This window comes from Plectropomus leopardus, chromosome 2, assembly GCF_026936395.1.
Source record: "Plectropomus leopardus strain MGB_pleo_1.0 chromosome 2, ASM2693639v1, whole genome shotgun sequence".
Classification (NCBI taxonomy): Eukaryota; Metazoa; Chordata; class Actinopteri; order Perciformes; family Serranidae; genus Plectropomus; species Plectropomus leopardus.
Window position 1 is genome coordinate 6,120,864 of NC_142177.1, and position 14,206 is coordinate 6,135,069.

General features: G+C 38.1%; 1 protein-coding gene across 2 annotated transcripts in view; it reads right to left on the reverse strand.

Moving 5' to 3' along the window:
- eevs (2-epi-5-epi-valiolone synthase) overlaps positions 1-14,206 on the reverse strand; it is a 14,477-nt gene continuing 271 nt past the window's right edge. Inside the window, exons 1-5 of one of the 2 annotated variants that reach the window (XM_042494891.2) lie at positions 8,715-8,882; positions 5,201-5,834; positions 4,040-4,279; positions 3,560-3,812; positions 1-1,911 (exon numbers count right to left, since the gene is read on the reverse strand). In XM_042494891.2, coding sequence (XP_042350825.1) covers positions 1,814-1,911; positions 3,560-3,812; positions 4,040-4,279; positions 5,201-5,834; positions 8,715-8,857 — 1,368 coding nt within the window. In that variant the 5' untranslated portion in view covers positions 8,858-8,882 and the 3' untranslated portion in view covers positions 1-1,813. Of the gene's footprint in view, positions 1,912-3,559; positions 3,813-4,039; positions 4,280-5,200; positions 5,835-8,714; positions 8,883-14,206 lie in introns of those variants that run through there. The other variant, XM_088083539.1, reaches the window with a different exon arrangement.

Below are 14,206 nucleotides of genomic sequence, written 5' to 3' on the forward strand. Positions count from 1 at the left end.
TGATCAATACTGATTTCATCTTTATCTTGCATAACTCAGAGCTGAGAAGTGGATTTTTTTTTTTTAACATGTGGACAGAACTGGTTTATACTACGGTGTAGCGTTTTTGTTCATGTCTGCTTTCTTTTGCCAAGATTGTTAATAAACCCTTGAGATGCTGATATATCGGGCATTATGCCAGAATTTAGTTTGGGGTTCTTGTTATTTGTTATAGATGCATCAGTTGTATTTGTTACTTTGTGGTCATGTATATATGTTTTATTTTAAACATTGCACATAATATCAAAATGTGTTCGTAAAAATATTTATCACACATCCACATTTCTCCAAGACAGGCCACATGCTCTTAGAATGACACTGGATGCAGCAGATGATGTTTATCTTTTCTTTTTCTACCATTAAAAAGAAACCCTGTATATTATTCAGAATTAGAAAATGCAAGATAAACTTTAGTAATCAAGTTTAAATTCTCCTGCAGAATGAGGTAAATACTTATTTTAGCAGCAATTGTGGGCTTAAGCCCTTCCTCGGCCAACATTGGGAGGAATCCCATATAAATAAGCAAAGTCACTTCAGCTGGTTGAATTTTGTTTAAATAAGGAGTAAGGCCAATCACACACTAGTTTCATAATTTCAGTTTATGCAGCATTTCAATAAGTGCACACTGAAAGTCCTGCCTTGTGTTGATGCATGAATGAAACTTTTGAACTTTAAGACACATAAAGGCTAAAATTCATGGGTGGGTATTTACTGATATACTTAATGTTGTAGAACAAAACGTAAATGTCTCTACAGCTTGTGTACCAAAATAACATTCAAAAAACCCCACTGAGTTTGAGATGAGGGAACTAAAATTCTAACTCATTCCTAGGTCTAAGGACTCATTCCTGCAGCATTTTTTGTGTTTTTCTGATGTCTTGCATTCACACACATTTATATGCACAAACCGTAAGTCAAACGTCAATCACAAAGTAACTTCAACAGCACCATTTAAAACACGGGGGTGGAATCTACAATCACTGCCTAAGGAACTCAACAATGCTACAGACAACTCAGTCTGAGTTATTAACTCTTTTGTACAAGCTTTGTGTTTTTGTTACAACGTATCTTAATTTGATGTCATTGCTAATGAAGATAATGACAGGAGGATGTCGATATGAACATTTTTCAATCTGCTGTAAAACACAAAATCACAGTTTGATAAATGTAAAAATATATTTAATGGGGCATGCTTACAAATATATTTGACAGACATAATAAGAGAATAGTTAACAAGCTGCGTGTTGCTTAATAGCTTGTGTATGATGTTAAAAAAGTGTTAATTTGTTTAAAAAATACATCTTTTCTAATTTGATCTGTTTTATAACCCTTTATAATCCATTGACAAGGTCAACAGTCAATATTTGCAGTGAAAGGTAAGAACCCATGCTGAACAGAAACCTGTAGAAACTGCCCAGAGGCATATATGGTTATAACACATTTGGCCCTTGTTGCCATGTTGTGAAAATAAAGGTAAATGCCAACCAGTACAGGTTCTTTTTCCCGACATTTTTTTTTTTTTTTTTTAATGATTTTTTTGGGGGGCTTTTATTGCCTTTAATCAACATGACAGTTTAAGCATTAAAGGGGAAGAGAGAGAGGGGGCGACATGCAACAAAGAGGCTGAGGCCGGAATCAAACTCGTAGCCGCTGCGGCAAGGATACAACCTTCATATATGGGGCGCAGCTCTCTCCACTGAGCCACCAGGCACTCCGACACAAAACTTTTTTTTTTCGAACCAGACCAAATGGATGCAGTTGTGATACGGGCAGGTTATGAATCACTGTTGCTGTCAGAGGTGGCACCCAGCTCATCACACCAATTTGCGTAAGCCCTGTGCAGGATCTCACATGATGTGCTGTTAAAGATTTCTGCAATGACAGAAAGGGGAGTAAAAAGAACATGCATTAGATACACCAAAGTTAGTGTACATCACAAGATGTTTGAATATGAACTAGCTCATTTAAAAACTTTTACAGGAAATATAAGCTGCTTGTCAACGTATTAAAAAAGGCCCCTTTGAGCTAATCTGGTACCTGTTTTTTTGGAAGTTTTTTTGCATTACGGACAGTCTCGATCAAGTGAGTACATTTACATGCACAAAACTGTTCAATGTTTGCCTTTATTCTGAAACAGGTAATATTCTTACTAAGTTGTTTCCATAGTCAATAGAAATGAATTTCCCCTAATACTCCCATTTACATCCATGTGTGCATACTCCGATAACGTACTCTAAAATGTCGTTGATCACGTCACAATATGGAAAAGAACAGCTGGAGCTGCTCGTCATTTTGTTTATTATTATATTCAATATAGAATTTTTTTTCAAAGTTTCCTACAGGTGGTGGACTTGTTGGACCATGCAAGCCCAGCCTCCCTTTCTTCATTCCCTCAACTACCTTTTGGATCAGTGCTGCGATATTTGCATTTATCTATAAACCTGCTGGTATAAGTCTTTCATGATGTTAAAAAGAGGGTGTGTTTCTCCTTTTGACCAAAAATGTAAGATTTTCTGCATGCATTTCTACCCCAGCCTTACAAACTGTTAGTAGGATGGTTTGTGTACAACATATTCATGCCAATGCACAGAGCTGCCTGTATACAGATGAGGAGTCGTGTGTCGCAAACTGCAGTAAGATGCATATTCTGAAATTGGCAGAATGGATGTTAAAATAATGCTCCAAAAACCTAATTAATACCAGCATATCCAACTTGTTCTCAATCCGAACTTGACTAATATGCCTGCTCTGTTAATGTTTTCGGCATATGACCATGATGCAAAAAGCTAGCCTCTGCGTCCACCAGGAATGCAACTGGATGGCATGAACTGAGAATACAGCCAGCTCTCCGTCGGCGTATAATAATAACCAGCTTATTATTATACGCCGGCAGAGAGCTGGATGGCACCGAGTGAAGCCACATGATTCACGCACAGGTGGCATCACTTGAGAATGGAATTGATTTTGTACCCATTAAACATGGAAGGATGACAATGTAATAATAGGAGCACAAGTATGCTTATGGGCATACATAGACACGGAAGGTCACTGACAGGGTGGCACCATGTGACAAGTTGGGATGAGAACATGTTGGCATATTCCCCATGTTTTAATAGGAAAATGCTTAATTTGTAAAAAGGCCTTATTTAGAATATCTAAACAGTATATACTGTTTACATGACCCATGTCAAATTCATACTTTTGTCATATTCAGAAAAAGAGGTAAATATTGGTGTTGTGGTGACCCACATTATAGAGACATTTACCAGAGTCTGTTGCTCTTTTGTGAAGCTGAGTTCAGAGTTGACAGAATTGGATTCTGGGAAATGCAGTTTGAGGGAATGTTATTGATAATGCCTGTTTTAGCTTTACCAGCAGACTATCTGGAGCTTGTCATGGCATGTGTTGCTGTTGTTGTTTCAAAGAGAGAGAAAACAGACTCGACTCCATTTGACTAAGTCTCTGTCTCCTTATTCCTGCACTCCTACAGTATGATGTAAACATAGCCAGTGATTCTTACCTGCTTCTCCAAGCCCAACAGGCAGAGGCATTCTGACCAAGCCTCCTGAATGCTTCAGCCTGTCCTGCAGAGACTTCTGTATGAGCTCCATGGTACACACCTCATGCCAGACAGGCAGCTCTAAGCCCACCATGCAGCTGATGATCCTTTGCTTTTCATCATCTGTCAACAGACCGCTCTCTTTGGACACGTAAACCATGAACGACATATCAATGTTCACTGCCTCACCATGAAGCAGAGATGGGAGAACTTTCTGTATTAAATGGAGACAAAGATTACGTGAGGATGTGGCTATTTGTCACTGAAAAGGGATGAACATGTGAAGATCAAGATCAACAGTTTCAAGAATGCTAAAGACTCACATAGAATTAAATGTACTCTATTCTGTAGTATGTACAATTTACCGTAATATACGTACAATAAAATGCATCAACAAAAGGGCTGAGTGTTTAGCCATGGCTGCCATGACGGATCATTTACCATCTCTAATGCTGGGCTGATCAGATGGCCAAAGTCCACAAGTCTGTTTAGGTCATCCTCCCAAAGGTTTGGGGCAAGTTCCTCCAGCATGGTTACGATGGCTATTCGAGTCACTTGCGATGCAGTCTGTAAGCAGCTGCATTCGTATACACTGTTGTCAGCCTGGAATTTAGTGTCCAACAGCATACGGCCGTGTGCCTCAAGAAGCTCAAAGAGGCCTCTGTGTTTCATCAAGGCCATCTGCAAAGAACCAACAAAAAACGCAAGGAAAACTTCAGTGAGCAATTCAAATATGGAAAAACTTCACTTCATCTCAGAGCCAATAAACATATCTGTGGTACTTCTGCTCTAATGGCATGCCCGTTTTCCACCAACAAGTTCATGCAACAAATTTGGATTTATTTGGAGCATTTCAACCAAAACTAATTTGGTTCAGAAACCAAAAAGTTGGTTCCGAGCTAAAAACCAACAATGTGCAGTTTTTCTGTGACTTCAAGTGTAAACAGTGACAGCCTCAGTGGGTGTGTCGTATTCTACAGATTGGAAAGAGAGGATAGATTCTTGCAGGTAGTAGTCTCTGCACCTTTTTTTTAAACAAATACTTTGTCCATGCTTGTTTTTTTGGGGGGGATAAAAACAAATCTGTAACTAGTGGCTAAAAGGTAATAATGTGATCTACCATCTTGCTGCTACTGTTTACTCTCATTGTGCATTGTGCAAGAATCTCCCTTGATAAAGCATCCTTGACTATGATGGTTCTGCTCATAACTCAAATGCAGCCTGGTTTGCTAAATAGCACCAAGGTTCCGAGGGTTTTGAATGAAACAGGTTCAAGAAACAAAAACTAATCTGGTGGTAAAGGGGTATGAGTGGGATTTGAAACTTTCCTTTGATGACTCCTTGATTAGTTGCTGCACTGTAATCTTTTGTAAGTTTGTGTTGCTGCACATTCATGAACCAAAATAGTAGCAACTGGATACACCAGTTCAAGACCTTCCACTTTGCAATTGTCATTACACTTGCGCAACAGACCGCTAGTTGTTAGTATTGTGATGTCATGGAATTAGCTGATGATAACATTGATACTGGAATTATTCTTTGTCCTTTATTTCTTGTATCAGTTTTAAGGTAAGTGTTTCATATTCACAGACTTTAACACACCTTTAACATCTCAGCTAGCCCATTGGAAATGTGTCGTCGTGGAACAGTTTGTATGAAGGACAGGTCAAGGAAGGTGGCGGCAGGTGGAATGTAGGCACCCAACTTGTTCTTGCAGTTTGCAAAGTTAACTCCAGTCTTTGCTCCCACGCTGGCGTCAATGTAGGAGAGCAGTGTGGTTGGGACCCTGATGTAAGGGGTGCGTCTTCTGTAGAGTGAAGCAGCCAGGCCCACAATGTCCAGACACACCCCTCCACCAATGGCAATGATTGGTTCTGTGCGGCGGTCAAGGGAGAAGCTGTTGACCTCCTCAAGGATTTTCAAGACCATTGTCATGGATTTGTTCTCTTCAGTGGTGGGAAGAGCCAAGATCTTGTACAGGACTTTGTTAGCCTGTAAATATTCTGTTAGCTTGGGGCCGTAAATTTTGTAGACCTCTTGGTCAATGACTACAAAGCGTTTGATTAGCTTGTTGGATTTTTTAATGTCCTCCAGCTGCTGCTGGTCAGTGATGTGGCCCATCAGGAGCGTGTTATTACCTGGGTCCAGCAAGCCTCGGGTTTCCGTTACCTTGTAAGTAAAAACAATGGGGCTGACCACTGTCCAACTGTCGCCATTTTCGGTGATGCTCTTATAGCTGCCACACAAAACACATGAAAAAAAAGAATTATAGTGGCATAACTTTCAATTATTGCACTTCATACACTCAGAAACTAATGCAGTCTCTTGTAATAGCCATCAACATCCTAACATTACTATATTTGTGACAGATACACAGGATGTTTGACCAATGACAGAAGCATTATTTCTAATTTCCAAAGACAAAACAGGGACTTTTGTCAGAGTCCAGAACTTTAAATCTGCGCACTCCGCCAAATTTCAGTTGACTGATCCGTCCAGCATTGTGACATGAAACAGCTGTCTCTTTGTTAAAATAAAATTTTAAAAAAGAGCAATGAGCATTGTGGGTGGACCTGATTTGTCAATCGACACCATAGGCAGGATTAACCATTTTTGTGAGCCACAAACAATGAGGAGTAATATGAACAATGGCGAGTGCTACAGACAAGATAGATGCTGCCAGGGATGATGTTCATAATTGACATCTTCACAATATCACTTGACATCATAGTTTGTTTTACTTTGCTCCGCTCAACTCTGAAATGCAATTGTATGGGTTTGATGAGGGTAGATTTTGGTGGATACATGGGTCTTAAATGAATAGTGAGGGAAAATCGAATCCTACTCCTCCACGGAAATTGGTTTGGTACCTTTAATATCTTGCAAGCCTGTTGAATATGTGTCATCATGGAACGGGTGTTTTAAGTGTTGAGTTTAGCACTTTCGCCATCGCCATCTTGGCTTTTTGAAACCAGAGGTGATGATATCTGGGTGAGAGGTTGGAGCTGTGAGGGAGCGAGGGGGAGATCTGACTAGAAGCCAATGACACTATCAGCTGACAGCCTGTCACTCAAGCCTTTATATATGTGTAACTATGGGCTTTAATAAAATGTAAACGGGTGACTCAAGAAAAAAAACCACCCCCATACAGTTGTCATTGAGGTTAAAATTAGCTGTAGAGACCAAAACATTTTTTGCACCAGGCTGTAAAGCTGGCCATTTTAACATGAGGGTCTTCGGGGATTTATTCTGTTTTGGAGCCAGCCTCAAGTGACAAGAGTGACTTCAGTATTCAACATCGATCATGATTTACTGCTGGCATCAACAGCAAACAGACACTTAAACAAAACCCAATCTAAAAGGAAATATTTGAATTGCAAAAAGGAAAGAAAAATCAAAAAGAAAGAAAAGTCAAAAATTAAAATGAAGAGAAAATTAAAATTAGTTTACTACAAATTACAAAGTACATATGGCAAACTGTAGCCAAATTAATTTTTCCTATTGATATCAGCAACCTTTCCTCCAATTTGGCCATACAGCAAAAAGCTGTAAAGGTCAAAAATAACAGATGATATGAACAGTGTCCTTGTGTGCTTAGTATTAGTTTGTCAGCACTAATAGATTAAACTTCAGCTTCTAGAAAACTCTCTGTCTGTTTTGGCTGGAAGAAGAATAAACAAGTTATATCACAACACTCTCTTCACGAGAAAGCAAAAATGGAAAAACACTAAAATATTCCACCCCAAAACTCATAGAACAGACAGATTGACAATGCTCAGTGTGGTATATCTCAGCATTAAGGTCTGTGTCATGCAAATTTTATAATAAATGATCTTTTATTTTTAAACTGAGACCTGGTTTCAGACAGGGCAGTGCTTTTGAAGGCCCTAATCCCTATTATTTTTAACATTTGCCCTCTAACTAAATCCAGCTATCAAGGATGTTTGGCATGACACAGCATGTAAAACCGACACTGGAGAGCATAGCTGAAATGCTATCACCAACGAGGTTAGTTAGTTGCCTCGGGGGAAACTTTTCATAACTATGACTACAATCTCGAACCTTTACCAATGTTTTTAGCGAATAGATGCCACCATGAAAGTCCCCCAGTTTGTAACTTCAAGTATGACAGTTCTTTTTTATATCAAGTTTTCTGAAATTGAACATTCAAATAAGCACCAGTTTGCGCATCATGGGCCATTGGATGAAGCCAGGTTCAAAATGAATGTTTCACTTTGTTGTCTTATAGGAGTCAAGGGTTTTCACAGAGAGTATATTGGATGCCTATTTGTATCACTCCATAAATCAGAAAATACATTCAACAGCCAAAATATGTAAAATAGATTTTGCCAAGTTTTTAGGAATAAAACATGATATGAATCAATATATAATTCCATACATTTTTGGACTCAAATTAGGACACATATAGATATCAAACTTCCCCAGGTTACATCTCTACAAAAAAAAGTTTAAATACGCAAATGATGTGTAATCTAATTAAATATATGCTTTTTGCATACACATTTCCAAAACAGAAATCTGAGCTGAAATAAACACCGAAATGTGTAGTGTAGATGTTTTTTTCTAAACTTGTCTGAAGGACGACATGTTATGGAATAGCCCAAAATCTCAAAAAACTGATGGCATGACAAAAATCTGTGTTTTCATGTGGGTGGTCTTCCCTACTACCAAAAACAAACAAACAAACAAAAAAAAAAACCCTTATGGCTTAATTATAGTTTTTCATCCATTTCTTGACTCCACACTGCATAAACATGATTGAATTTGAAATGTGACATTTTATACCATTGTTATTACTTATAACTTTTAATAACGTTTGTAACTTTTTGCTATTGGCTGTGGCTGTCCTGTTTTAAACTGACAACACAGAGTAGTTGTTCAATAATGTTTTAGTAATTGTTAGATTACACAGAGCCATGTGCCAGGCAGTGTGACCAGCAGTTAGACAACATAAAGCATTAGTCAGCTAACCTTTTTTGTTTTTTTTTTAAATCTAAAACAAACCCAATTTCATACATTACTTGTATGATATGCATTTTACTTGTATTTTCTCTGAAATACAGTCATTTGTGAGTAAAGAGCAAAGTATACTCACATTTTTGCAGCAGAGACACAGTCTGATGTGTCCTTGCTGACTTTCACTCCCAGTTTGCACTTCCAGGTACCTTTGACCTGCACTAAGTTAAACTCAGTATTCTTTTCTTTGGTATTATTATCCTCCATATGGCCCTTTCCCATTTTTGTGGTGAGGAGTGTGTGTTAGGGAGTGTGCAGCCTTAAATGGAGGACTCTTACACAGAGTATAGTATATAGAGGATGGCCTTGACACATGGGAGGAGCATTCAGCCGGCCTCACATGCAGCATGTGTTAATCCGTTATACAAATTTTGTGTGACATTGAGGTATCACCTGTTCTGCTGACCGACACAACCACCACATTTGCATCTATGCTCAGTTTTATTTTATGACATGCCAAACATTAAATTAAGATGTGTCTTCATGGTAAAGAGAATGACATGAGTAGTTGGCAAATTATATTTGCATAGAGGAGAAAAGTATTTAACTTGAATTTGAAAAAAAATAATTAAGGAGACCCAATGATCCAGAATTTTTCTCTATGATGAAGTTCAATCAATAAGGGCTGTAAAAGGGGAAATTGACAAAATAATAAGATACATTAATCTGCTATTGGTATTTGCAAAATGGCATTTACATGCTGTTGGTTGAAAACACTTTTGGATGTCAAGTTGTCTATTTTGTCAGAGTGAAGGCGTTGTCAACAGGTTTGACCTTATTTTTTTTCTCATTTTTTGGGGGGATTTTTTTCAAAAACAGCAGCTTCATAAGAGGTGTTCCACAAATTGTAAAAAAAATTGTAGATTTAGAGAATATTTTAAAAGCTATGGGAAAACATTTAGGGGAAAAAGAACGATGCTAAAAAAATTATATATTTAAAATTATCTTACAGAATTTTCATTTTTAAGCACTTTTCCTAGGTCATTTACTTGTTTGTTTTTTGTTTTACTTTCTTTTTGTTGTTGTTGCTGTTTTTTAAATAATTTCAGGAAATTTTCTATTTTTTTTCAAATTTCTTTTGCCTAATTTCTTGTCAATGTTGGGGTCATTTCTTCTTCCGATGCTCATTGCCTTCCTCCCATGTTTTTAACAGAAATCTAGGCAAAGTGCTCAGGTTTAATAGAGTTAAACAGTCAGAAAATTAAAGTGTTTTCTCTTAACAGGTTGATCTGAATTCTATGAATATTGGTCTAATGGTGATTTGGGGAATGATTGTGTTGACAAAGCTCTGCAAAAGCATCTAACTTATTCCATTCCGCGGTTCACGTTACAACCGAGCTCACGAGAGCCGAGTACAGCGAGAGCGCCTGCCGTCTCCTCCTCAGCCCCACAGTCCCAACCAGCAGCAGAGTCTGTGACCGCTCTGAGAGCTGCCAATGAACCTCGTGTGCGCAGTTAGCTGTTGCTCAGTACATATTTGTAGATATGTTTTTCTTTAAATATTCATTCTTTTTATAGTTTCACACCTGAAAATCTCTCACATGGTTAACTGTCTCAGTCAGTCTCACTCACACACTCAGCAAGTAGGTCTACATTCATTAGGTCACTAAAAAAGAAAAGTGAAATATGGCAACAAAAAAATGTTTGTAAATACATAAATAGTTTGTAAACTACCTGGTCAGCCTTTTCTATTCATTTTGCGTCTGCATTTGCATTTCAGCATGGCATATTATGCAAATTAGTTGATTACGTCATCTAGCGACTTCTAGCTACTTTTGGGAGAGCCAACAGCTACTTTCCTCAGAGAGGAGTTGGCAACACTGGTTGGTGCAGGCTGCCTTAGAGTTTTCTTGGATTAGCTGGGTTTATTTTTTCAGACACAGTCAGCTTAGGGTTTTGGTAATGTGGTGTAGGAATTCATGATAACCTTTGCTCAACAGGAAAACCAGCTCAAGTCCCTTTTGAGTGTGTGTGTGTGTGGGAAGACATAGGTGTGTAACACACCTGTGTGTATAATGTGTGTCAGATGCTATTAAACTGTGATGCTGCGTTGGCTTTTGGCTTTGCCGTGATTAAACCCTCAGGTGTTTGAGTCTCTTTTGCTACAAAAAGATATGCAACTCATCCCACATGTCTCGCTAGCCTCAGATCACAATGTACGGCGGGTTTCCATTACAGATTTGTGCAAAACGTATTAACAAATAATCACTGTGCTCTTGAATCAAATATAAGCTTGTCGATTTTTGACAGGAGAATAACTCTATATAGGTTGCCTGTGGCTGTGGAGCCACATGTGGCTCTTAAGCCCCTCTCTAGTGGCTTCCAGTGGCTTTGACACAAAAAAAAGAAATCAAAAATTTTCATTTTTTTTCCTCTTCTAGGTATAAATAAATGCTTACATTTTCCACTTTTAGAAATACCACTGACTAAATAAATTAAACTAAAAATTTGTGTCATACGTCTATGGCCTAGCGCCTTTTCTTATACATGTTGCCAAACCTTAATGACGGTGGCTCGTCTGGAGTTTACCTTGCTTGGCTAGTTATGTACTACAAATCCAAAGGCTTGGAGGAAAATAGAGAATTTAACAGTGTGTAAAAAGATTTGTTTGCTTTAACTGCCAACTCTGGAAAGTTAAAGTACCAAATAATCATGAATAGCCCAATATAGAGTAGCCACATTGTTGTAAAACATATTAATAAATACTTCCTTAGACAAATAATGTTAATAGACTTATGTAGACTTAATAGGCTGTGTTATGTGTTGTGTGTTTATTTTTTATTTTTATTTTATTTTTCTGTCATGACCTCTCTGTAGGCTTCTGCAGTGAAGTGAAAACCTTCTTTTGTGGGGTTGAAAATGTCCCTTAAGCCAATCACAAAATAGCCTCTAAATTTAGAGGGTGGCAGATATGGATGTAGAAATGTTTGAAAATATTTTGGAGAAGATTTGTGCACTATAGGCAGAAGACTAGCAGGCTGCGATCACCTAAAAAACAAAAATTCAGAACATAAAAAGGATTCTATGGATAATGGAGCACTTCAGCGCATTTTTGCAACCCATTCATGTGACCTGGGTTGATCAATGTGAGAGTAGCCTGAAGGAGTGACTTTAGTGTGAGGGCAGAGGTCATTAGGGGTAAGCCCTCACTCAATGATAAATAAACAGTTTATTTTATGGGATACAATAAATTCCTCACAAATAAATGGATTGTTTGGGCTTTGCAAAGTTGTCAAAAATAACCATACACTCCCCTAAACTGATCTTGTGGTTTACTAAATCATATCAATATTAAATCCTGTCCCCTGCAGAAATCCCAAAAATTTAACTTGAAATTGTTTTTTTTTGTTGCATTGCATTCATGGTTTAAAAGTCCCCCGAGGAGGTTTATTTTTAGTAATATTTGTATTCAAGTGGTTTTTAATGCAGCATGGGGTTTTTTAAGGACAAACAAACTTGTTTAATCTTATTTTTTTGCTTTATAAAATATTTGCAAAGTTGAGTTTTTTTTCAGATTCTTCATTGTTTACATGATAATTCTCTCACTGTGTATAATTTTTTGAAGCAACAAATCCTGTGTATCAAACCCATACATTCTTATCCCAAATCGTCACATATTGCCACTTTGCAGTGGATTTTCAAGTCTGCATAGTATTTTTCTGCATCTGCTCTTTACAGATGGGATGCCGCTATCGGTATATCGACACAAGCACTGGATGGGATTACACTGCACGTCGCTATGTTTAGGCAACAAAAGCACATGGCAGCCAACGCCAGGACATGGTTAGGAATAGGGGAAGGAAGCACATAGTAGGATGAAGAAAAAGTAAAATAAAATTCAGACAGGAAGCGAACACCAAACTCCTGCATGAATTTCCGAGGTTTGTTGGATCCATCCCCAGCCGTTCCATTAGGACCTTTATGCATCTTATATGACATACCAGCAGCTTTTCAACATGACACTGACCATCAGTGTATTATGCCGGACAGACATCAAACACTTACACTAAAAGCACTATTAAAGCGGCAATATTTTCAAAGTTTGGAATGAGAAGGGGCTAGACCCAGACATAAAAATAGGATGTGCTCCGTGACCCTCCTAAATTAGTTTTAACTGTTAGAGACAGTGTGCCAATTAAAGCTAGTTCCATGCATAGTATCTTTTCAAAATACACTTTCAACATATGTAAAACACATTGTTTTTAGGTTTGACTTCCTCTTTGCAGCAAAAGTCCATGGTCTGGTTCAGAGAAAAACATCACGGTTTGTCATTAAAATTTTTTTTTAAAAAAAGGTTCTTACAACTGTCATATAACATCGACACTGTGAATCATGAATTATCTTCAGTGTTCGTCAACATTGCCAGATTATAAATTTATCATTTGACAGTTTGGCAGAGGTTTGCGCTCTTACATGACATGCAGTGGCTTTTTGTCAGCGTTGCATTCCCACCGGAAGCTAATGGAAGATTGTTTATTATTGTGGAAGTCCAACCTTGACAGATTAGGGAGAGACTTGCAGCCTATACAATCCCATTCAAATACAAACAACCATACAGCTGAACTTTGACACAGTAACTATCAGAGTTACGCTTTCCCCCAAGTATCTCCAGAGCTGTGAAGGGTGAAAAGAAGTCAACAGAGTTTAGAGCCCAGACATAACATGCCTTCAGTGCAGGTAGTTAAAGACCATAAGGTGGTAACGGCCTGAGCTGGATTCTGGAATGATAAGTGCAAAAAAACACAACTGTTTTTAGCTGGAAACAGCTGCTGCACCAGTGATGGTGTGGCCTTAAATCTAATGTTACATATAAAAACAGATTAAAAGAGGAGCCAGAGACAATAACAGCTCTCTTTGACCCAGTATGGCGAATCTTGGCAAGATTGTTAAGGAAAGCAAGGTGACCTTACTTTACCACTGTCTATTTCCAATCAGGCTGTGCCCCCTTTCAGGAATGTCAATATGAATAGTCTAGATTCTAACTAAAGTTACACTAATCATTGCATTTTATAATGATGGATCAACTGACTGAGGATGCTTTTACACTTGAAATAAATAATCATTAAAACCAAATTTATCAGAAAAACGATCACTTGAACAAACATCAGGGTGATGAGAACTACCCTAAATGACAAAAAAACATTTTGGGGAACAATGTATGTGGTGTGTACTTTGAGTTTTTAGTTTGGCTCATGGCCCATTCACTAAAAATGGAGGGGGCAGGCTTTATGACCTGTACTGCAGCCATTTATTTGTTTATTTAATTGTTTATTTGTGAAATTGGATTCCCATTAGTCACTTCCAGGTGTCCACACATAGAAATACATAAATAACATACATAAAAAGATTACCCTAAACCAAAACCCAAATGCCCACCTAGCACCCCCTAGATTACCCCTTCTCATCCCAGACTCTATCAGCTCTGATGGATTTTAACACACATGCCCAGTGGACCAAACCTTTTACAACCCCAGGCCCCAACTCTGGGGTAGTCACAGCCTAAAACTGGTAAACCTGAATGGAATGCAGCCATTCATAGTTTTATGCCTAAAAAGTTTCACTGTGAGCTTT